This window comes from Montipora foliosa, unplaced genomic scaffold (genome assembly GCF_036669935.1).
Source record: "Montipora foliosa isolate CH-2021 unplaced genomic scaffold, ASM3666993v2 scaffold_388, whole genome shotgun sequence".
Taxonomy (NCBI): domain Eukaryota; kingdom Metazoa; phylum Cnidaria; class Anthozoa; order Scleractinia; family Acroporidae; genus Montipora; species Montipora foliosa.
The window spans coordinates 37,501-63,222 of record NW_027179688.1 but is presented as its reverse complement, the minus strand read 5'-3'; the positions used below and the strand labels follow the sequence as shown (position 1 = coordinate 63,222).

Here is a 25,722-nt window from a genome sequence, read left to right as displayed (position 1 = left end):
AAAAGATCACAAACAGGTATAAGTACACAGTAGAACAGAACAGTAGACTACAGGCAGCAATTAAGTCATTTTTTTCAGTGTGGAATTGAAAACCAACATAATAATGATAGTCATAGTTATGATAGTGGAAGGATTGGTACATGCACAGTACTTTCTTCACAGCTGGTTTAGTTAAATAACAAACCTAATACAGAGTTCCATTTCAAACAGGATTTTCAGTTTCCCGTTCTCCAAGTTTATTAACTTTGAACTTGAACTTCTGATACTGTATACCGTAACTTTATCAAAAGGAAAATATCTTTTAAAAAGGAATATTACCAAAATAATGCAATATGACACAATGATGTGCGACAAATTTTGTGAATGTTAACAAAATTTAAAAGAATGCTTATTTAGCCTTTCTTTGTGTTAATATTAAGCATCATTTTTGTTGTTCTGCAGGCAGGGCATACCATCACTATCCAGTCACAGCTGTTCTCTCTTAGAAGGAATACTTCTGATTGGAAAAATTCATGATGGGAGAAAACATGAAGTATATTTCTGACTATAGGTAGACTTGCAGACATTTTCAGGTTTCTTTATTTTTTCTCAAGTCAGTGGAAAATTATTATTAGGGCAGAGTAGGTGGATAGAGTATAGTTATATGTCACTTTTGAAAATGTGTGGTTCCAGAAAATGTCCATAACCCTTTCAGGGTCTGAAAGAGGCAAATTTCCGAAGGGGAGGGGGGTACATAAAGAGTACATAAAGGGCTTTTTTCCCAGAGGGTTTGAAATGCGATCGAATAAACACTTACATACTTTTCCAATTGATTCAAAGTGACCAAGAAAAATGGAAAATTCTATCCGTTGAACATGTTGCGTGATGGCTTATGATTCCCGCTGATAAGCGAAGTCAGTTCACGGCTACACCCACGAAAAATAATATAAACAGTACGGTTCACAAATTATACTACACTGTGTAGCAGTAACTGTAGATAATTATTACTCCGCTGCGACATAAGGAGGTATTTTCCTGAGTTTCACTGTGACAGCAAAAATAACTATGTAATAAATAGTTTCTTGTGTGTGCAACGTAATTCGATATGTTGTTTTGACTATGCAAACTTCGATTAGGTGACAAAACATATACCATATACACTTAAAATAGCGTCAACTTTCAGTACTTTTTTGGATTTTTGAATGAGAACGTCTTTCAATTGAACAGAGAAAAGGTCAGCTGCCGGGACATTTAAAGTGTTAAATAACAGGGCTTGAAATTGCGACCCACTGGTCGCCAATGCGACCAAAAATTGAGTGCTGACGACTAGATTTTCAGAACTGGTCACCAGCTGGCGAATCACGTTTTGTGATGACCCAGGTCACCCAGGATAAACAGAAGACAACTTTTGTATTTGAATCTTTATATGATGAAATCGTTCAAAACTGGTAGCCAGAACATGACTCACCTTTCATTCCCCATTAAAATAATTTATAAATACTACAAGAAAATCGGTATCTCGCATTGTTAATCAAAAGCACAAATGTACTTTGATACTTCGATCACCATGTTTACTACATGTAGGTGCCATATTGTTTCAGCGGCTTCATGGGATCATGGGCGCACTTAAGCACCGTATGCTTCTTGTCGGTTACTGCTGCCGGTTACGTGAATTTTGCGCCCGAAAGACGAAGATTCAGCAAGAAGGTTAATTGGTCCGTTGTGAATGCTTGCCACGCAAGCTGTAGGAGAATAAAGAACTATGTTTTGAAGAGGTGAAAAGCAAGGATAAAGGACCCATGTTTGCCTTGCTATGGAAAACACAGACTGTGCTTTGCTCCATTTCAAATAACCCTAAAAAACACCATCACCAAACTAAAGACAAAGCCGAAAAGAGCAATGGCTTTAGAGATCTTTCTTATGCTGTTTTTTTTTTTGTGCTTTTTAATAATTATGACTTTCGTAGCATGCAAAGGTGGGTGAATACCGTATGTCTAGAATTTACACGGTCGTTTTAGGAGAATGAAATTTTTATTACAGCTCTAAGTCAATCAAAATACATTAATCAAGTCTCTTGTTTTGGATTTGGAATTTCCAAGGGGTATGGGGGACCAATTGGAAAAATCATGGAAATTCCAGGGGGTGGGGGGAGTAACGTGAAGCCCTCTGGAACGGAAAATCCAGTGGGGGAGGGGGCCAAACTAGGAAAAAAACCTCTGTTGGGGGGGGGGGGGGTATGGACATTTTAATACTGATTGTCCTGCCAAATTTGCAACTAAGCAATGAGAAAACAAGAACATTTGCTTATGTGAAATTTGGGAGGTCAACAGACAAAGAGTATTATGGTATTTTTGAAAGTGGCCTATTTCCATACTACTATGAAGTAATTTTTAATTATTGTGAATCTAAGATCTGTTCTGTTTTGCTACATGTATGTGGTTGGCTAAGTCATCGTCACAATGATGACACAGTTTTAAGGACTGAGAGGGTATGATAATGATAATGATGATGTTGGTGACAGTGACAGTGCATGATGTCTTATGATGATGATGATGCTTATGGTGGTAAGGAGTAGTTGTGATCATGATGATGACAGTGGTAGTGACGATAGGCTGTCAACTGACTGTTTTTTCCCTCCTATTTTTCCAACTTTTGTTTGCAGCAATGTTAACAATATTAGTATTAATGAAGAGCTTTAGATTCTAGGACGAGAACGACTACGAGTACGAGATTTTCTCAATGAACAACAGTGAGCGCGCGCAAACCAGCGTCATTTTGGCGGGAAGAACGTGATGCCGTCACCATTTTAGTGCGAGGTTTTGCAAGAATGTCGTGTCAAAACAAGTCAACAACAGGGTAGCAGTTTTGGCATTTTTCGATCAGCAAAAAGGCCCAGGTAACAGCAATAAGAATAACTGAGCAACCTATTCTGCTAACAAAGAGTAAGATTAATCGTACAGGTTATAAATAATTATTTTCTAAGTATTTTCGCTAAAAACTACAAGTCAAAACTCGTACTGGTTCTCGTCCTCGTCCTAGAATCTAAAGGTTCCTAATAAATTTTGAATTCAACATGTGGTGTATATGGGGTAAGACTTCAGTCAAGTGCTCTTTGAAAAATAGGAGTTGCTGTCTGAGTGCACTTAATCAGTGTTACAAGTAGTTCCTGTATGTGAGTTTCATTCCTGTAAATCTTGTAGATGTGCTGTACTGAAAACATCCGTTATGGTTAGAGATGCGCAAATCATGGTGGGTTTACTCTTCATGACATACATGTACTTGGTTAAATGTACTAGGATGCACATTGTATAGGTTATAAACAAATGAACTACATTCTTTTCTACAACAAGTGAAAAACGTGGCTAAATTATTTCCTAAACTTAATGACTGTATTGTCTTTATACCATTCCATAGTTGAAAAATGTACTACTAGTGTTGTGAATATACATGTATCTTGCATACCCCATCCCAGCACTGCCTGTTTTTCACGCCATCACGTGTTTCTTGGCATTGTAGTACTACTGTTAACAGTTAAGTTTCATTATTTGTTTTTTATTTCTTGTGAATTCTCAGAACAGCGGATTTCTCGAGACACATGCTTTGTAATTTTAGTAGCTTGCCTTTGCCGGCAGAATAGCTTCTAATATTGTTATTGTTAATAATAATGTTTTGAGGTCTTTGAGTCAAAGGAGAATAACTGAACCACACAAGGCCCCACGGATGGAACATACCAGACTCGAATCTTAACTTGCATGCTTTAAAATTTGCCTTTGACTTCAGACCCCGGTAGTTCAAAGGGTGGACAGTGCTATCCACTGGATAACTCAATTGGTTTTGCTAGTGCTTATCTGCTGGATAGTGATTTATCCGGGGGATAGCGTTTATCCACCTTTTGAACAACTGAGGCCAGATGGCCTCTTGTTTTGTCTTGTCTTGTCTTGTCTTGTTGTCATAAAGTTGGAAAAACTATGTGACATACATTAGACAAGTCAGAGAAGAATAGACTGAGAGTAAAGGTCACAACAGTTACATAGAAAATATTTTTGTCTGGACAATGGTGTGATTACACTGTATATATAAAAGGGAAAAACAGAAAACACTGAAAAAGGAAAGAATGTTAATTGGTTGTATATACAGAAACTGTTATCATGATCTTTAATTAACAACTTTGTGGCAAAGTGGAGGTTGGATGCCCGAGAAACATCCAGGAACTTCCACTATTGGCAGCCTGCTCCCAGATGGAGACCCGCTCCCATAACTGACAAATCCTGACAACCAAGTTGTGATTCCCTTCCCCCAACAGCATGGGAGTGAAGCAAGCGGGGCCCATCACACACACAATCGGTGGAAAAGGGGAGGGTATTGAGGGAAATGCGAATAACTAGACCCAAAGCACAAGCGTCAATGCTTCAAATAGATTCCGCAACTCGATCAAAAATGCACTTTCACGCTACATGAACCCCAGAGGCGCGTGTTACATAATACCACTACTGACCCAGGGCGCGACGAAAGTGCTGTCCGATAGCCCGGGGCTACTGGAATGACTTGTCGGGCTAGCGTTTTCTTATCGCAGCTTGCCCGACGGGCAAGCACCGTTGGTTTCTCTTTTCTGATGATAAATTGAGCTTTTATACCACAAAGTGTGTAGCAGAAGCTCCTGAGAGAAAATGATAACGTTATGAGACCAAATTATCGTAGCGTGACAACGTTCTGCGCCGCATTTTAGTTGCGTCCGTAAATAACGTCATGACTTTTTCTGCTTACATAGCGACCGAAATATATTTTTGAAATGACAATCTTTGCCGACTGACAGCGTGCAGTGCGAGACAATCAGTCTAATTAAATTCCAGCCAAGTCACGGTGCAGTGGATTTTCTCGGAAATTTAGGTGCGTTTCGTTGGGAAACTATTGTTATTGCGCATACATTCTGCGCATCTCGAGATAATCTGGTTTCCTACCGTTGATGCTTACTAATACAGGGATGTTATTGCGCGACTTAAAACTATCTGGAAAAAGTAGATCTTAGTAAATACTCTTGGTATCCAAAAAGAAAATTGCGGGTAACCAGGCATTTTTGAGAAATAATTAAGATTCAGTTTGAGACAAAAACGCCATACATTGCTTTGTATTTTAAAGCTTTTTACAAATATTATTCATGAATTATCTTTGAAAAATGGGTGGTTACCCCCCATTTTCTTTTTGGATTTCCATAACACTTGTTAAGATCTACATTTCCTACATAATCATGAAACGGGGCAAAAATACCCTTAAATATTAGGCACCGTCCTTAAATACATCTGATTATTCTTTATGAACAATTTAATGTCGGGCTAGCTCGTCAGACCTTCGGGCTAGTAACCTCAAGTAACAGCTTGCCTGAAGGGCAACTTCATCTTTTCATTTTTGTCTCACCCTGCTGACCAAAACAACGGCTCCTCGTTTACTAACTCCGTTAAATTGGGTTCAACTGAATATAATATCATTGGGTGGAAGCTTGAACTATGAACTTCAAGTTTCATTATTGTGTATCTACTAATGTAAGGTTTAAATCTCTTTAATATAATCATTTGGATTTGTCCAGTTTCTAATGCCTTGGCAAACCACAACTGAATTTCTTGTGCATCGACCATGCACGAGTTAGGTATCTCATGCATCATGCCAAAAAAAATCTTCTGTATCGTTTTTTTTTTATAAAATACTTTTCAGCCCGGAGGATGGAGAAGATCCCATGGAGGTACATGGTGTTGTGGTTCAATTTTTGTTAAGTGTAAAATGGTTCAAACTACCGTAGTTATTCGTTTATACATGTCAGTTTCATGTTTCCTTTTTTCAAGAAGACTCTGATGCTTTCTGCAAAATCTTGGGGTGCATCTTATAGACATATAATTATGTTGTTTAATAAAGCTAACAATAATATACCGGTAATTGCACTTTCCCCGAAATTATTTAGTACAAATATTATTAAAGCTTAAGATACCAGTAAACATTGTTGGTCATTGAACTGGGATGATTATCAAAAGAACTGTTTATATTTTGAATTGCAATATTACATGTATATAGAACTAGTCATTGCTCTCGCTTTTAGTTTCGAATTTGTTGTTGATGAATAAATTCGTCATCAATGTCCTCTTCCCTGTTGTCAGTTTTTCCTTCTCAGATGGCCTCATCCTCAGTTCTGTTGAAAGCAGCTAGTCTAAAATCCACAGGATTGCTTCAAATCCAGTTCGATTCATAAATCAATTTTGAATTTCCTTTGTTTCAGACTATGATAATGAACATAAGACAAAGAAAAATCAAAATTGAACTGGTTTGACAAATCTAAGACCAAAAAAAAAAATAATTGAACCACAGCATAAAGCATAAAATCATGTTTCTGGTTTTTTATGAGTTTCTTTCATTTTTTTTGTTGCTGTTAGTAAGAACTCGTATGCATTTGCATTCTATATAGGCATGAGGAAGGAGTGGACACACTCTTTAAATTTCTGGTGTTTGAACCCTGCAGTGGTAAGTTGTGGTTTCACTCTTAAACACAAAGACAGACCATTAAATTAAATGTGATCCTCTTATTTTGTTGAAATTCATCCAAGCATGATTTATAATCCTGCCAAGATCAGTAATAGCAAAACAGTGACATACATACATGTACAATCGTGGCCAAAAGTTGGTAGGACACTGTTGTTTATATGCAGCAAAAAAAATGCTCCTAAGAAAAATGTCCTTTTTACTTTTTCTAAAAACTTATAATAAGAACGACTTTGTTGTTCCCCGTTCCCCCAAAGCAATGTTCAAATAAACTGCAGCTTTTCTGAATGTTCTCCCAGATTGCCATCAACATTGAAAAGGATGGGGGGGGGTGGACTGTATGATAGATGGTCTTACCACATGTTCATTTTCAGCAGTTTTACATTGTAGCTCAAGTGTCCCAAATTTTTTGTCCAGGATTGTAGCTTTCAAACAAGAATGACAGACAAGGTAGTGTTAAGTATTACTGACCGATTACCTACTGTGAGGGTCAAAGTGTTCTGTCAGTGTCAACAGTCAATTGACAAAATTATCTACATTGTACATGTACAAGTGCCTTAACTCCAGTGCCATTAATTTTTTAGCACACCTGAATTGTTCAGCTGACATAAGCCTCTCATTAATGTAGAGGTCTTGATTATTTTTAGTTCTGCTTGTCTTGCCTTTTTAAGGTTTTCTCTGAGCTTGGTTCTGAGGCTCGCTGTATTATCCTCACTTCTGGAACTCTTTCACCCATGGCAACATTTTCGTCTGAGCTTGGGGTAAAATTCCCTATCCAGTTGGAAGCTAACCATGTCATTGCCAATTCACAGGTATTTCTCAAGCATATTTATAAATTTTGTTCTATTTCAAGGTTTTTGCACGGTGTTATTTCTTACCACAACTTCACACGTAATGCAGCTAAAGACAACCACTTTGTTAAGCATACTGTAGAAAAGGGAAAGCCACCTGTAGTACTTCCTTTTGATGTGCTTGTTTAAGCTTTAAGGCAAGACTCCTTGGTGCTAGCACAAGTACTCTGATAATAGTTGGATGTTGATGTAATTTTGTGATAATTATGTTCAGGTATGGGTTGGAACACTGTCGTCAGGACCAAGTGGATGTGCTGTCAATGCTAGCTATCAAAGTTCTGAGGTAATCAGAAAATAGGACATACTGTAAGCTGTTTTGACTACTTGACATGTGCATTACTGTTCTACTGTATTTTTTTTGAGAACAGTTATGCTGTTGAGACGTGCGGGGATCATGTATTTAGATCCTGTGTACTATAAAAGGCTTCTGTTGGTTGACTCGATTGGCGACATGTTGATGGACATGTTGACAGCCGACATGGAGATTGAGACCCACCCAACACATCAGCAGTGATATTTTGATCACCTCTTGGTGAACATGTGGTCAACATGCGTGTCGCTTGATTGCCTCAGACACTCGGCTGACTCAATCAGCTGACAAGTCAATCAACATGTCAGCCATTTAAGAGCTGTCCTAGATTTTTCTTCCAATGGGTGGGCAAGTGCGAATATTGAAATCGCCACTGAGATTGGAAAGCTTGAGAAATTCAGAACTGTCAGTAATAGGTGGTGTGTGTGTGTATGTGCGTGTGGGAGGAAGGGGGGCATTGGCGCAGACGTGGGAAAGTTTGTCATCAGTACACTTTAGCTACATGGTATTGGCAAGGCTGACATCAGCTGCCAATCCATCGATATGTTGGACATGTATCGACTGATATAGCAGCCATCAGTTGATCGACACTTGGCTGTCAGTCAACTGATATGTTGGCCGAGGTTACAGTACCAATCGTCAACTGATATACCACCGACAGTCAACTGATATGCTGCTGACACTTGCTTGTGCCGTAACGGTCAAGGTGTCAACCGATAGTCTACATGTAGCAACTTAATTAAAGAACATAATCAACTTACACTTGACCGTGTGTCGATCGACATCTTGGCCAAGTGTCAACTGAGATGTCCTTAGAGTATTGGGCAATGTACAGACTGATATTCGTCCGATAGTGTTGGTCGAGTATCAAAGCAAAATGACAGATTTGATAATTCAGTTCCTGTTTTCCAGTTAAAGCTTCTCTTAAGGAAAAGATCATTTTGCTTTTGCCTTTGTTAAAATTCAATTTAGTAGATTTTCTAAATTTTGTTTTTTACCCTTTCACCATCTTTAATTTCAATTTCAGACCTTTGCTTTTCAAGATGAAGTAGGCAAGGTGGTACTGAACATCTGTGAGGTAAGGATGCAACCAAAGCATGCAGAAACTGTTGCCATTAACCTTCGTGCTAAAGAATGCTGGGCTAGCCTTACAGCATGTATTATTTCCTGAGGGAGATTATTCCATGTGGGAATAGTTTGTGGAAAAAAAGAAAATTTCAAATACATCACAGGAAGTTGATTTGAGATTGGGAAAGAGAGATCTATACCTGCCCATTAATATTCTGGAGGGCCTTAAACATTAAGTTACAATAAGACATCAGCATTCAAAATGCTCGGAAAACAATGCCTGCAAGGAACACTTGGTTCACTGGAGGCAGCAGCTCTTTGCTGAACTTTTTCCAAGTTACTCTGATGTCTTGTCCAATGCACAGGGGATGTCACCTGCTAAAAAATGAATGTACAATCCTGGTCAAAACTGTTAGAACAAGTCCCGCTTTTCCCCCTACCCCCATGACAATGTTGATTTTTCATGGTCTCCAAAATCAAGATCTGTTCATCGATCGCTCGCATGTTTCAACATTGTCTGGAGGGAAGGGGAGGGGAGGGGGTGCAAAAAATGTAGCAAAAGAAGAGCACACTTTGCTCATTTAACGATGGAAGCATGTACAGAAAATTGTCTACTTTTAGCCCAACATTTGACAAGTGTCCCGAAGTCTTTTGGCCGGGATTGTAGCTACAGTACTATTGAATCTAAATTGCCATGATAAAGTTACTGGTGTTAAATGGAACTTGTATTAATAGCCCTGTTGTTTTTTAATCGGTGCTGGAACTTTTTCTAATTATTAACCCCCTTTCTTTATCAATTTGTTGTTGTTTAGACAGTTCCTCATGGAGTGCTTTGTTTCTTCCCATCGTACAACATGTTGGACAAGCTCAGCAAGCGATGGCAGGTAATATCCATAATGTCATTTTTTAACTCCACAAACATCTTCATAAATATTATTTTGTCTATAAGATGTCTAGTGAAAAAGAAAGAAGAGTCATAGAAACTTATAACATTTTATCAGTATTGTCAAGATCTGCATTAAGATGGGTGGAGGATGGGTGACTCAGACTATTTAAGGGCCTCTACTATGGCCACTGTCATAGTAACATTTCCACAACTTGTCACTGTGGCCCCCTGCAGTGGAAGAGGATAATTAAGGGAGGTGGAGAGGAAAAAAACCCCAGAAAATTGCACTGTTAAGAGTCGAGAGAAAAGAAAAATACACTACCATGGCACCGCTGAAGAAAAACCCCTGATGCACATGAAGTTTAGTAAGGGTGTCAAAGTTTTTCCCCAAAACAAATTAAGTACAATCAGTGAATGAAATAAATTGCTTAAATTGTCCAGATAAGTGTGAGGATCGCGTCTTACTTTCAAAGTACAGCTGCTTCAATATTGGCTCACAAAATACCTCCATTAGGTAATAATTTACATAGCCACTTAAAGTAATGTAAACTTGCTATTTAGTGTGAAAGGTTCCTTTACAATAATATTGTTATTGTAGGAAACAGACAACTTTTTTAAAATAAGATCAAACTTTTTATATAAATAAGATCCAACCGGAACTTAACAAACAATAATTGCAGCATTACAACACTTTTCTCACGTTTTAGTTTACACCTTGATGTTTGGTGTCACGCTGTAAATAGTACCCGCTTTTGTATTACGTCATGTTGTAATAATTTTTTCATCTACCCGTAGGAACTCATTAAACTGATGATGGCATAAGCATGCCGAAACATGTCTTTTAAAAAAGTTGTCTGTTTCCTACAGTATTTATCATACTTGCTACTATTGCGACCTTATGGAAATATTGTTATTGTTCTTTAAAGCTTTATGCTTTTCTATTCTATATTTTGGATTAAGCATCTGTGAAAAATTGTACTATTTGGAGTTAACCCATTGACCCCTCTGTTGCCCTAGGACACCCTCAGTTGATGAGTAAAATTGTCTGGTATTAGACAGAGTAAAATCTGTTAAGTCAGTCTCACTCCCAGTAGTCAATGGGTTAAACTACATTTTACAGCCTTCCCAAATGAAAGATTATCCAGTAAGTCATTGTTTTTGTCCATACACAGTCAACAGGTTTATGGTCTCAGCTCTCAGACAGAAAAACAGTTGTCAGTGAACCCAGGGGTGGAGACAAATTCGGTGAGATTTAATTCTCAAAAATATTTATTTCCCATCATTTTGCTCTAAATTGTTGAAACGGACACCAACAATGACAATGTCTACACCAATGACATTATTATTGTTAGAATTAGAATGTACAATTACAGCAGTCATTCTGATAGCAGGAAATCATAACAAAATAAACTACAAGGCAGCATGTACACTAGACTGTGAGCAGTCGCTCTTTTTCTCATAATTAATTTTTCTCTAAATCATTATGCATAATTATGGGGAACATTCAGGGCTGAATACATAATTATGCATAATGATTTAGAGAAAAAGAGCGACTGCTCACAGTCTAGTGTACATGCTGCCTTGTAGTTTATTTTATGATTTCCTGCTATCAGAATGACTGCTGTAATTGTACATTCTAATTCTAACTTCAATTTGTGTAAAATATTGTTTACCATCTGAACATTTCCATCTCATCATCTGCATGTTCCAGCACTCAGCAAAGTTCCTTTTTATTCAAGGCTGCCTTTGTTTACATGCATGGCCTTGATACCTTAAATCTCATGCACCATCACTGCCTTTACGACCCGGAGTGTTGGTCTAGGCTGAGTTGAATTCATGACCTCCTGCACTGTAGGTATAGCATGGGAGGCACGTGTTTTGTCGTTAATCAGTGTCTTTAGTTTCAACAAAAAGACTAAGACGCCACATATGCTTATACTTTTGTTGCAGTATCTCAAACAGATCCGATGAGAAAAAAATCACTTCCTTTTCTTCTTCGGATTTTGAAAGTGTGTTTGCTTAATTAACACCTGAATGGCAAAATTTTGATCTTTGATTTTTATCCAAAGGCTGTTTACTTGAGTGCAAGTTTTGGATTTCACGGTGCGCCATTACTCACATTTAAAATTGACCGATTGGACCTCAGAGGGTTGAATGTAGGGAAAAGTGACGTCATTTACTCACTAGCTGAAGACTTTAGTGTGTAAATGCAGCTTATTAAATATGGAAATCGTCTGAAAGCCCGGAACTCATTTGCTGATAATTATTAATCCAGCCGCTTACATTTGAATTTTTAATCATACTGTAGTAGCACGTCAAGAATTATTAGCAGTGCTTTTACTTCACACTCTAGTAAATCCTGATGTTTGAGTATGTGCAGAAAATAGACCATTTTCGAATTCTCATGGCTGGACTGGATCTAGCGTGGAATGGAGGCTAATGCGGACAAATCTTTTCAAATGCAAATTAATTTGCCCGCATTAGCCTCCACTTCATGCTAGATCCAGTCCAACCGTTAGAATACGAAACTGGCCTATTAAAGGTACGTGTATCACGTCACCTTCTTCACTTTTCAACCAAATCATTCCTTCCTTTCTTTTAGAATTTGATGATATAATGCACCAATTCTACCATGCAGTGAGAACCAGCGAAGATGAAGAATGCGACGAAACAGGTAAATCCATTATTACTGTTGTCTGTCTATCCAATTTATGAAGATCACATGGTCAGGTATAGACATAGCTCACTGGATTTTTGTGTATAATGGTTCAAATCCCATTGTGACCTCAAATTGGACTCATCTTTGGTGTTCCCAAATTCGTCTTCTCTGTGTTTCGAAAATAGCCTAGTGGATGGCTTACCATATTATAAGTATTTTTGTTTTAGTATTAAGAGTTCTTCATACTGTTAAAAATTAACCCACTTTTTAGAATGTAGCACATTTCTTACCGAGCCCCACAAACTTTGTGCATTAAATATTGTGGTTTAGAAACAGACTATTGAAGGCTTCCCAAATTTACTTACCAGTTGTGCTCAGGTGTAATTTTTGTTTACGACCTTTGCAAGCAATAAGCTTACCCTGTGACTTCACACCACAAATTTTGTCCTGTAAACTAGTCCCAAGATACCCTTATGACAGATGTTCACAATTCGTGCGTTGCTGTTGCATTTGAAAGTCATGGGCAAAAATTGAACCTTCTAAATCATCCTATAGATTCTTATTACGTGTTCTTTGTTTCTGTCTTTTAGAGTGGTTTTCAATTGAGTGTCGAAAGTAATTAGTGAATAACTTTGGTTTTGCATTACTTCACTCAGTGATTGGTTCAAAGTTCTCGCGCCACTTTTTCAACCAATCAGAAGTGAAACCAAAACCAATTGTGGCTCGCGCGTGCACATTTTCCCGCGCTTTTTGTCGGCTACGTGTAATTACTTCCAGTTTTGATTGGTTTACTGGATTGTCTCCCGTCCTTTTTGATTGGCCAAAGTAATTACTTTGGTTTTGGTTTTATCGCTCTCTTACCTGTTTCCAGTGTTATTTTGAGAGATAGCTTACTGCTTTTCTCACTTTCTACAGAGAAACAATACTCTCTGTAAAATTTTATTTTTGTTTTGTGCTTTATCCTTTTAAGATTCCGATACTGAATCTTCTGTGGATGGTGGCTTGTTCCTAGCAGTTTGCCGAGGGAAAGTCAGTGAAGGACTTGATTTTGCTGATAACAACGCCAGAGCTGTCATCACTGTGAGTTGATCACGTTGCTCTTTATCTTTTATCCCAAATTATCTTCATACTGTTCTTTAGTTCACCCACCCCAGTCCACCCTGGTCAAACGATTTTCCAGCCTTCCCTCGTCCAGTAAACTTATCAAGGAGTGGGGAAGGGTAATCCTTGATGGTGCTTGTACGAGGGAAGAGCAGTTAACTTGTATTAACACCTTTGACTGTAGCAAATACTGTAGCATACTTTTTGGTACAAGTAACAAAGCAAGCATTTGCATTGACTAATTTTCATCGGAAATCTTGGGTACTTTTTAAAGTATTTTTAAATATTGGAACATTGTTGGCACTAAAACATTTCGTTCTTTATTTTAATTCGTCAGATTGGAATTCCTTTTCCTAATGTGAAAGACACACAGGTGAGGAATGTTTGATGACATTTTTGTCAGACATTGAAACCACTAAACAAAGATTGAGTACATACAGACATAAATTATTATTAAATTTATGTAAAAATACACGTTAACAACTGCATAGCTGAGTGGAAGGGGGGTGCCCGGGATGTCCAGGGGCCTCCACTGTGATCAGCCAGCCCCTAGACAGTAAAACGCTCCCATGGCTAGCAATCCCCGCAACCCAGCCGTGAGCCCCCACACAGAGACATCCGGGCACCCGTAAAAAGTGCATTGACCATGTTTTAACTCTGGAAATAGAATCCTGACAATGAGTTCTTAGGATCATCTACTTTCATATGCATATTCAAGGTGGAACTTAAACGCAAGTACAACACTCAGTATGCAGCCAGCCGAGGGCTCTTAACAGGGAGTGAGTGGTATGAGATTCAGGCCTACCGAGCTCTTAACCAGGTATAATAATTTCTTGTTCCTTTGCTGTACATCTTGGAAGTGCCTTTAAATGAGTATCTTTGGTTTTCCTTGTCCTTAATTCCCGCCATGCGGCAATTCTTAACAGTTTGCATTTACGACCTTTTAAACTAGTTTTTATTTATTTATTTATTTATTTTTCTTCAATGTAATGTTTTCTATGTACTCCAGGCTCTGGGGAGATGCATACGTCACAAGTAAGTGGTAATGGAACTTAATACTTTTGGCGCCAGTTGTTCAAAAGTTGGATAACGCTATCCATTGGATAAATCACTATATAAATCATAGAGAAAGTAATCTGTACTGTTGGGATTTTTGTCGGAAGTCTTTAATTAACGAAAGTGAATCAAATTGTTGCCTATGAATAACTGACTATTATTTGACACCCAAGAGCCCATTTCCGAGCTGCTGTTTGCCTCGGTTTTAAAGCGAGTCCTGGTACACAATCATTCAAATGGAAATGAGCTGATTATTTTCATGCAAATCAAACTCCTTATCATTTAAATGGTTTAGTACCAAGACTCGTTTTGAACCTGAGGCAAACAGCAACTCGGAAATCTTTCAAATGGCTTTTTATTCCGTGAGCGCGCGTTGGATATGAGTTGGCGAATGGAATAAATTCGTTTAATTCTCAGAGCTCGGCTTAATTTTTCAGCTTGGTAACACTTGACGCGATCAGTTTCCCCTATTAGGTCAAACGGTATATGGGCTGACAACCGAGATACACTGAACCAATTAGAATGTTAGAAACGTAATACCCGAGGTCAAATTATCATGTATACTCAGTAATTATCTGTTTGCTCTAAAATTTTGTGCATGAACTTGCAACAGTTTTTTTTTTTTCGCGCATTTAGCCGCAGTTTGACGAAATCAGGAAAATACGAAAAATTTAACTTGCGACAGTTATGCATATAGCCCGTGATTGTATTCTCGTGAGTTAACAAGTTGCTTAGATACAGCGACTTTCGTATGACCTCGAAAAAGTGTTTGCAGTTTGTTTCACGGACCAATGTTTGGCAAGATTAAAGCAAAGCTTCTCCTTATTCCCGCCAAGGAAACTCCTAATATGGGCAGTTAACAGTTCGATTGCCCAATCACATTACTGCATTTCAAATGACGGCAAAGCGAAATGCCGATCGCTTTCCAGAAAGTTCCATGGAGAGATGACGTTGTTTGCATCCGCATTCGCTATAAGCCAATGAAAATTCTCGTTCGTTTGTTTCTGTTCGATTAGCCAGTGAAAGGTTTCGCATTTTTGTTTACATTCTGTTGTTACGTTTATTTTTCAAGGTCGTATGAAAGTCGCTCTATCTGTGATCGTCCTATCCGTATTTAACGATTTCTGACTAAACCCTTCCATCTAAACTTTAGTTCATAGTATTCGTATCAGATCCCTGGAGTAATACATAATTTGTGGCCCTTCATGTACGTCCACAGGCAAGACTGGGGTGCCATACTGCTCATAGATGAACGTTTTAGCAAGTCGCCAAAGTACACAAATGGTATGAACACTTTTACGGTGAAAGAAAGATCAGTATCACTAGGGGCAGGTACAAAAGTCGGACCGGATCAACTCGGATCGCACACCTCGGATTGAACGAAAAGCGGTTTTGTGACCCAAAACTATTCGACATTTGCCGCGATTTCACCAAGGTTAGATTAAAGATTAGGGGTAAAGTGATTTCCCGAGGCCTTATCATATTTTTTACGGCGATCCGAGTTGATCCGGTACCTGCCTGTATCACTAGTCTGGAAGTCATTTTAATCTCAACGTTCTGGTGTGATCCTAGTTTGAGCCACCCCCAACGAGTCTCTGTTTTAGTTCAATTCACTACTGGCAGAAATCCCATAATACACCTCTTTTACCCCGCAAAATCTGCATAGGCATTGTTTTCGACTTCTCTTGGGACATTTTCATGTCCCTCGAGAAATTGCAAACAATGGTTATGCAAAAGTTTTGGGGGATAATAGAGGTGTATTTTGGGGGGTGGGGGGGGGGGGGGGTAATAGAGGTGTATTGGAGGAGGCAGTGTGGCCCAGTGGTAGTCCCTTGTTCAACTTCCCAGCTGCACTTGTAAATAGCCAACTGGTTTGCCTCTGGCCAGTTGGGATTCTTAACAGTTGTTGTTGTTCTGTTCTGTCGTTTCGTTGTGTTTCATTGGCCCTGAAAAGCCCATGGGGAGCGGTCAATTAAGTATGTATTGTATTGTATTGTATTGTATTGTATTGTATTGTATTATGGGATTGTGCAAGTAGTGAATGGTAGAAAATCTACTTTAGTTTTTTAAGGGCTTATAGGATCCGTTCTTGTTTCAAGAACACCTTGTGCAATGTAGTGGGTAAACTTGCTGTATTTATTTAGGTCTCACTATTTTTTAAAGTTTATTATGTTTTTAATTACAATTAAAAAAATTAAATGGATAAAAGCTACGAAGGTTTTAGGGCAGCGGAAAAGCAACATGTTCAGCTTCTACTTCTACATGTTCCAAAGTGACCAATTGTAACTTATGATAAACTTATGATAAAGTGACAATTAGACATATCTACAGATGTTTATATTTTAACAATTGTCAATCAATGTGAAGGTGCTAACGGATTTTCATGTTAAGTATTGCACCAAAGGAGCCCATTTGTTATTTATTTGCCGTTGCGATAGTTTTCAATGCGGCATTGCAAGTTCAAAAGGAGGAAAAATTCGATAACATTTTGAAGTGTTTCCTAAAGCTGAGAGCACCATATGAAAAAGGTCTATCAATTAGGTCTTACTATATATTTAATTAAATGTAAATGTGTAAATGTGTTTAGTTGACCGCTCCGTACAAGGGCTTTCCAGGATCAACCGGTTCAACGGGATCGGATCGAATGCATGTAAAGGCGCCGCACGATCCATATGTGATCTCGGAGCACCCTCAGACCCAGCCAGATGTAATTGACTGGGAGTCGATTTTGAGGAGGGAGGAAAACCGGAGTACCCGGAGAAAAACCCCGGGAGTCAGATTGAGATTGACTGAAACTCACCCCACATGCGACCTCATGGTTGAACCTGGGTCTCAGAGGTGGGAGGCCTGGTTGATGGCCACTAAGCCACCCTGACTTCCCCGTCTTCTTACAAGTTTCACCCACTTTGATTGGTCAAGTAACAGTAGGTAATTGTTCAGTTGTGTGGCAGTGACCTAGCCGAATGAATACATGCGATGAAAACTAAAGGAACTCTCATTCTGATTTGCAGGGATATCGAAATGGCTTCGCAAAAGAATTAACAAATTCGATAATTTTAGCGAGGCGATGTCCTCCCTGAAACAGTTTGCAGCAGCTCGTAAATTAGATCCTTGCCCATCGTCAATTGCGGCCTCACAAAGCCAGCTGAGTATGAGCATTGTGGAAACTCCAGTGAAAGAAAATAGCTTGAGTTTCGATATGAAACCCTCTGAACAGTCTACTCCACTGCTTAAACTCCATTGTAACCGTTTTGAAGGGTTTACTCCTTATGAGTGTTTGAACAGTGATCTAATAAAGAGGGTTAGTGTGGAGACTCCAGCAAAGGAACGTAGTGTCCACACTGATACGAACCCTTCTCTAGAGCGCACTCCACTGAATAAAGTCCAGTTAACCGATAGCTCTCGTGTTGCGTTCACACCAGAACAGTGTATAAACAATGGTCAAGTCAGTAAGAACATTTCGTTTGCTAACGGACAAGGAAATTTATATTCAGCGGCAAAAGAAGGGCAAAGGTTTCACTCTGACAGAAACTCCATTCAGCACTTACAACTAGCGCAAATTCCCGAAAATTGCAGTGTCCCACCGAACACATGCTTCAGTGATGTCACTCCTGAGGGCCAAAAAGTTGTGAACGCTGATAGCAAGAGTTTGGACCACAGAAGACAAGAAGGAACGGTGTTAAATGGAATGGCCTCACTTCTGGACTACAGCCCGCTAAAGGGCATTAGTTTTGCTAAAATGAAATGCAGCGAGTTCAAACATGAAGAAAAACGTGAAAGCCCTGCGTCAAACAACGTGACGGCAAAGAGCTCTGAGGGTGAAGGACTATTGGAGGAGCAACTTTGCTCTTCTCCTGTTTTGTTTGCTACACCGACTACAACACCTTCATCATCACCTTGTAAACAAGAAGAAAGCGAAGACTTGGAGGGTGAAGATGAAACATGTGGAGAGTCGAAAAGCATTGATGTTGCTGGACGAGAGCCGAATGTGATCAACAGCCCAGACAATAAGGCGGATACTGTCGGCAAGAATGAATTTGAAAGGGGCGAACCTTCGATAGAAAAATGCGGCAATGCCAAAGTACCATTAGTAAAGCAAAATAACGTTGAAATTTCAGTGGCAGCTGATGTAAAGAAGCACACTGTTCTACCAGAGAAAGAGGAGAGTGTTGGTGAGGGATGCGAAGAGAAACAACCACGTGACTTGCTCGATGAGGTCAAAGATGATTTGGCTTTGGAAGGTGAGAACGTGAAAGTGGGAAGTGAATCTGATTCTAAAAGCTTGAAGGCTTCTTCAAAAAGGGGCCAAAGTCCTAGTGGAGATGTCCCCAAAGAGTCAAGCAATGTTCGGCAAAGTACGAGGAGAAGCATGCGACTTCGAAGGGCTTCAAATATAGCTGGGAGCTTGGCGAAGAAAAATACAGGAAAAAGTGAGGTGAGAGCAATGTTGTGAATGACTAAACGGACCTTTTTTCATTTGCTTATGTGCGCCAAAAATTCTGTCCTAAACTACCAAAACCACCATCATCATTATCATCATCGTGGTCAATGTCATTGCCATCGCCATGGTCATCACATCACAAAAACGCAATGCTTCGGCGTACCTTACATTTGAATGACGCCGGATATCGCCGACTGGGTCAAGTTGGTTAGTACCTAATAAGAGCGGTTTTCAATTGAGTGTCAAAAGTAATTATCGAATTGCTTTGGTTTTGCATTACTTCACTCGGTGATTGGTTCAAAGTTCTCGCGCCACTTTTTCAACCAATCAGAAGTGAAACCAAAACCAATCGTGGCTCGGGCGTGCACATTTTCCCGCGCTTTGTGCTGCCTACGTGTAATTACTTCGAGTTTTGATTGGTTTACTGGATTGTCTCCGTCCTTTTTGATTGGCCAAAGTAATTACTTTGGTTTTGGTTTTACGACACTCATTTGAAACTCGCTCTATTCAGCTCATTAACTTGTAACTGAAAGTTATCTGTATCTTCAAGGTTTCGTCTACGTATGGAAAACGCTCAACCACAATCGTTTAGCATGCTGAACAACATCACTAGGAATTTATTTTTAATATCAAATTCGTATGTGAAGTTTTCTTTATCACCACAGTTCTGTTTTAGTAACGTTCATAAGTGCGATGACAAAAAATATTAAATATTAATGTTTCTTTCAGCTGTATAAGTATGTCATCAACAGGAAAGATTGAGCCAATTTTTCGGTTTCATATTGAAAAAAGGCTTTTTGTTTAATTCTAGGTCAAGGAGAAAGGCAATGATGATAAAGCTTTAGTGTGCTGCACCTGCTGTGGGGCTGGCCTTGTGACAGGTTATTATACTTTGCTTGTTAACCAGCTCATCTTCTTGTGATATTCTGTCCACGTTTTTGCACTCGTATCTTGCTCTTCCTTTCTTACCGATTTGTAACTGTTAGCAAGAGTATTGCAACCGAAACGACGTCCGGCCGTTGGTTAATATGATGTGTAGTGCACAAATCACTGCTGAGAAAGTGCTTTTTTTCAATTATGGTGGTAACATCTCTATTCCCGCCCTGGTCTAAGAAAGGCCAAAGTGAAAAATACATGTAGCCTCTTGTTTTCAGAAGAAATGCTATTTCCAAACCTCGCAACTCTGAAATGATCTAATAGGGCCACGTTCGATATGTCAATATTTTACACATCCGCTTTTTTCACCCTTTCCATAATACTGTTCATTTTGGGGTTGTGTGGGGGTATTTGCATTAAAACAATGGATATTCAGATCACTGAAGCATGATACAGTCCCAAGAGTTAATAACTTGTATTGCTTTTATGTAAATACCCCCCAAAACATATTGCATTATGGGATGGTGAAAGAAGTCAGGCTACGTTCACACGGTACCGGACGAATTTTCTACCGGTTGAAAATTTGACCGTACATTTTGTTCGCACGGAACCGTGCAATATTTTTGCTCTGTTCACACGGAACTGACGAACTGGATTTAAGTTTAACCTTTGTCAGTGACTTTACAATCTGTTCATGCGCAGAGCGCGACTTTACGAAATCCAAAATGGCGTCAAGAAAGAGAAAGCCTAAGGATAGTAGCTGAGTTACCACTTATCCATGCAACCACGCCTTTGCCGTGCAAAAATTTAGACGGTCAAGGTGTTCACAGCGCGCCGGTTAAATTTTCGACCGTACCGGCTAAAAATTCGTCCTTGATTTTGGCGTTCAAATTTTTGAACGGCGAGGCGTCTAAATTTTCGTACGTTTAGCGTGGTTCCGTGTGAACGGAACCCCTAAATGGACGAATTTTCAACCGGTAGAAAATTCGTCCGGTACCGTGTGAACGTAGCCTCAATTGGCTGCAAGGCTTTATGGTTAAATTTGAATATTCTTTTGTTTAGAAATCTCCCTTGAGACTTGTGAGACAAAGAAAAAGGAACTGATCCGTGAAATTTGACCAGAAAGCCTCGTAGTCATGCTTGAATATTGACATATCGAACTCGGCTTGTTGTTTTTTTAGGAGAGGTGATGATTACCCAGTCTAACTTCATAAGGAGATTCATTCTCCATTTTAGCGTCACACAATGTGACATTGTCCTCTAACCTAAACCTTAACCAGAACCCTAACGAAAACGTTACAAATGAATTTATCTGTCTCAAACGGACACTTCATGCTAATATGACGCTGTATCGAAAATGTTTGGTTAGGGATTCAAAATTCATTGCATCTTTCAAATACATGATACAATTTTTTTACATAGGTTGCATAAGCCCCAAGGCCTTTCCAAAGATTACTCCAGGCACCATTCTACACGGTTGTGGCGAGAAAACGGTTCTTGTTATTGAAAAAGACGACAGTGAAGTCCAAAACCTGACTCCGTTGGTCGACACGAACAAGAATAATAGCCCAGGTATCGAAAATGTCCTCTTTAGTCCACGAGCAGCGTTGGATATGAAATGGTAGGGGGCTTAAGCATGCGAAGTTTTTGACGGCAACCGGAAACGAGCTGTTTTCTTTGTTAACGATTCTTGACTCCATCATATTCATATTGCTACACATCCTTTGACTATCAAGACGAATGGTTTAAAAATCCGGTAGAAACCACTGCTTCCAGTTTTTGCCGTGGCTTAAAAACTAAAAGCTCCCCGGTAAATAACAACAAAGCAAAGTAACTCATAGTTGGTCACAATCAATCTGATACACTAGTAACAGTGTATCCCACAAGAGCGAATGAAATTACTTTGAACTGTGTACAAATCGTCTGGACGTTGTTTCAATTTTACAAAACGATCCTGAGCCCGGTTGCTCGAAAGCCGATTAACTTAACCCAGGATTAGCGTAAACCTTTGTTTCACGTTTTCAACTTTTTGGTGAAAGTTTCTTTTGCTTGTTTTTGCCTTTCAAGATTGACTTCTTCTAATGAAAAGTTTTGCCGAAAATCAGCGTTGACCAGCATTAATTTGGGATTAGTGTTAATCGGCTTTTGAACAACCGGTCCCTGGTGCAATCAGTTTCCATGTAAGGTCATATGGTATATAAGTTGATAGCGGAGACTGAACTGATGAGCCATTCAGGACCGAAGAAACACAATGTCCGAGATTGAAAATGTAATAAAATACGTTCTACAGCAGCTCGAAAAGCAACTCCTCCAACGCAAAATGTAAAATCTCTGTACCTTCTCTGAATACAGCTTTGACCAAATGATCATAATAATTTATTGGCAATGTGTCTTACGTTGCTGTAAACCAGCGACACCGTCCGACTGGTTGGCCCTCTTTATCAGATGATCTGGTGACGTAATTTGGAGGACTGGGAAGAAATATTTTAACGCCGTATCCCGCAACCGCTAGCCTGCGAACGCAGACGTATTTCTACTTTTCGAGGGAGAAAAACGACCGGCGGAAATACGTCTACCGTTCGCATGCTACGCAACCGCGCGGCCTTAGGTGTTGTTTCCAAATTTCCTGCAGTATTGCCGTCGCCAAAACTCAACAGATCATTCCGTGTCTCCCACATTTCCTGTTACTGAATGAACATTCAAAAAGAACCGGCGAGATCTAACCTCGCCTCTGCCATGTTTAATTCGAAAATAACATTCAAGGCCGCACGCGTTTGTGGGATACAGCGTTAAAATTTTTCTCCCCAGTCCTCCGAATTACGTCACCAGATTACCTGGATTGTCTCTGCTTTTGTCTTTGCCTTGTTAGCCATTTGATCCGCACAGTTTCCCAGGAAGTGTTTTTAAAAGCTCATTTTAGGATATCTCAAAAAACTGCATCGTTGCAGCGATATAGTTAGTCAGGAAGTATAATTTTCGTTTCTTTGAGGGGATTTGTTTTGTTTTAATTTCAAGGTCCAAAATTAAACAGTGTTTTTGTACCGGAGACCGACAGTTGTTACATCCCTCTAATTTGTGGAATGTGCCACTCGGCTAACAAAGATTCACAGATCGTGGGCTTAGAGTTAGTGTCATTTAGATCATCTTCCCTTCTTAAACAGGTAAGGTATTTTTTTTCAATTTACTCGAACTGGTTTTAAAGGTAACAATAATAATGACGTTTATTCAACTTAGTGTCAAATGTATTTAGCACGGAAGCACTAATTGGGGACACTGTATAGCGGTTGGGTTTTAAGGCAAGGGGGAAACCGGAGTACCCGGAGAAAAACTTCTTGGAGCAGAGTAGAGAACCCACAAACTCAACCCACATATTAGGGAGCTTAAGCAACGACAACGGCGACGGCAACGAGAACGTCAGGAATTTGCATATTTAGTGGGTAAAAACAATAGCTTTGCACGCCCTGCACGTGCTGTTTTCACTTTTGTCCATTTCTTTGCCGTCGTCAGCAAAACAACGTGAAATAGCCAAGTTTTTGGTTTTATGAAGAACGTCAGCACTTGAGGATAAATTTTCATTTTCTCTCCTAAAATGAATTGGCGTTCCGACTGGTGTCATCTTTTAGGAATTACCACACCCTTGTCATACTAAAAACGTTGAAATAGTCACGAAGCGATTAAAATAACGCAAATTTATATTTTGAGATGACGTTCCCGTTGCCGTCGCCGTTGTCGTTGCTTAAGCTCCCTAATTATGACGCCGAGTCTGGGAATCGAACACGGGCCACATTGGTGGGAGGCGAGTAGTATTGTGGGATGTAGATCCGAGTGCAGTAGGTGATTCTGAGAAGTATCATCCTTTATGTTCCTCGCTTTTGATTAATCGCCTTGAGCTTTTTAGCCATGTATCCTTAATTCTTTGTTTTTCTTCTTCACCGTTTTGGTGTTAGTGGTTTCTGGGGTAGCAAGTATTTATCAACGCATGCATAATTTAAGTTTCTGCAAACTTGTTCTCCCACAGAATGACCTTATGATACACATACAGGCCCGTTTCTTTTTCGTAGTGTAATGCAAACCAACGGGTTTTTTTTACTCATAAACGGTTATACTATTCAGTAACTCACTCGCCGTCTAAGCAGGGGCACCCAACGTCAATTTTCGGAAAATATGTGTTCGGAAGAAGATTTGAGGTCTAAAATTTTCGGAGCATTTGTTGTAAAATTTCTTGCTTGCCTGCCTGTCCTAGGATTTTCGAACATCTAAAAAATGGTATAATTGCCCATTTTAACGGATTTTTACCCTAAAAAGGTCACCTAGAATTTTCGGGAGCCTTTTTTCTGGCTGAAAAGTTCTAATCCCTATAATTTTCGGATCACTAGACTTTCAGCTAGGAAACCCGAAAAGATGAAAAATTTTTAGGGGATAAAAATATGCCTGTATCTACCGTTTAAATACTAAAATACGTTTGACAATGCTATGTTTAATTAACCCTTGGACATCCAAACTGGCCAGACGTACTATTTTACTGTCTAACGCCGTACTATTTTACTCTGTCTAACGCCAGACGATTTTACTCGTCAATGGGGAACCCCTGGGAGTCAATGGGTTAATCACTCGCTGAAAAACTCTGTCCCCATTAAGTGGTTTTGAACTATATTATCGTTGGGTGCCCCTGTCTAATGATTGGCCCTTTTTTGTTGATTTCAGGTCTGGCTCTATCCAAGTCTTGTTTACGTTGGCAACCACAAATCATCAAGTGATCACAAACGAAAGACTAGCTCAGATGTGGGTGGAACGACAATATGAAATGAATATAAAATACTGCGATGTACCTTGTTTATTTCGGCCAGTTTATTTTTCTTGTGATTCAGTCAGTATTGGATACCTAGACAAACGCTGGTTCTGCTCATAATGGTATCTTCTTTCGAATGCCTGGGTCATAAGATCCTTTCATCAAATTACTTCAATTTTTATTAACCAGTTGCTTAGTTTCGAAGGCCACTCAGTTACAATTTGTCATCTTACCTAAGCCCATATCAAGAATCCGTTTTCCGATTTCTTCTGTGGGCCTTCACCAGTTTCAGAATTTATGAACGTTCGTTGGCAACGGGGAAAAGGACAATTTAAAGATCGGAGTCCAAGGAAAGGTACGAACCTCCGATCACGATCAGTAAATGCGTTAGCACGTGTGAATCGCATTTCATTGCCCACACAGCAGGCCACTTTGATACTATTGTAGATACTGGAGTTCTTGTATCTCAATTGACTATTTTCACCATCCCATGATTCAATACGGTTTTTCTTTCTTTCCTTTTTTTTTTGGGGGGGGGGGTGGGTGGGGTATTTACATAAAAACAATACAAGTTATTTACCCTGGGGACTGTATCATCCTTCAGTGAACTGAATATCCATTGTTTTAATGCAAACACCCCTACCCCCCCCCCCCCAAAAAAAAAAAAAAAGAAAAACCTTAAATAGCAATGACCACAACCAGGTTTTTTGAGCCCGCGATACTGAGCAACCCCTGAAACCATTGTTTTAACGAAAACCGCTGGTCGTCAACCTTGGTTCTGGTCATTGCCGTCTAAGGTCTTCCATACTGCGGTAGAGGATCCGACCGTGTTTCGAAAACTTTCCTTAGCCTTTCGCCCGTTGTCAAGCAAATAGCATGTCATCTTCTTCTCTTGCTCGGAAACTTTCTACTCGTAGAATGTTACATAAACGCCTGATTGTACATGTGGTCCAAGCTCAAGGTCTTTTTCAACTGAGTTGCAGCGTTTTATGTCCAGTGTTGGATGACATTGGGTCAACATTTTTTGCCCGACATTTTGGCAGTCAACCTTGTTTGCATCATAACTGAATGGTTTAATGTGGGTTAGCTGTTTTTCTTTTAATACTTTTACTATGAGCAGATAGGCTAGCCGTCGTTTGAGTCTTTGGACCGGACGTTTGGAAGGACTAACTCTACAACGCCTT

The 25,722-nt window shown here is 39.4% G+C and overlaps 1 protein-coding gene and 1 pseudogene across 1 annotated transcript in view; one reads left to right on the top strand and one right to left on the bottom strand.

The window, feature by feature from the left end:
• LOC137987757 (Fanconi anemia group J protein homolog) overlaps positions 1-24,692 on the top strand; it is a 71,433-nt gene extending 46,741 nt beyond the window's left edge. Inside the window, exons 20-35 of the mRNA XM_068833830.1 lie at positions 7,173-7,313; positions 7,567-7,635; positions 8,690-8,740; positions 9,543-9,614; positions 10,789-10,861; positions 12,219-12,290; positions 13,246-13,355; positions 13,714-13,749; positions 14,095-14,196; positions 14,386-14,411; positions 15,652-15,716; positions 17,444-18,867; positions 19,685-19,754; positions 21,172-21,321; positions 22,765-22,910; positions 24,454-24,692. Of these exons, the coding sequence (XP_068689931.1) occupies positions 7,173-7,313; positions 7,567-7,635; positions 8,690-8,740; positions 9,543-9,614; positions 10,789-10,861; positions 12,219-12,290; positions 13,246-13,355; positions 13,714-13,749; positions 14,095-14,196; positions 14,386-14,411; positions 15,652-15,716; positions 17,444-18,867; positions 19,685-19,754; positions 21,172-21,321; positions 22,765-22,910; positions 24,454-24,552 (2,706 nt within the window). The 3' untranslated portion in view covers positions 24,553-24,692. The remainder of the gene's footprint in view (positions 1-7,172; positions 7,314-7,566; positions 7,636-8,689; positions 8,741-9,542; positions 9,615-10,788; positions 10,862-12,218; positions 12,291-13,245; positions 13,356-13,713; positions 13,750-14,094; positions 14,197-14,385; positions 14,412-15,651; positions 15,717-17,443; positions 18,868-19,684; positions 19,755-21,171; positions 21,322-22,764; positions 22,911-24,453) is intronic.
• A 488-nt stretch (positions 24,693-25,180) lies between these two features.
• Positions 25,181-25,722, bottom strand: part of LOC137987758 (uncharacterized) — a 5,624-nt pseudogene continuing 5,082 nt past the window's right edge.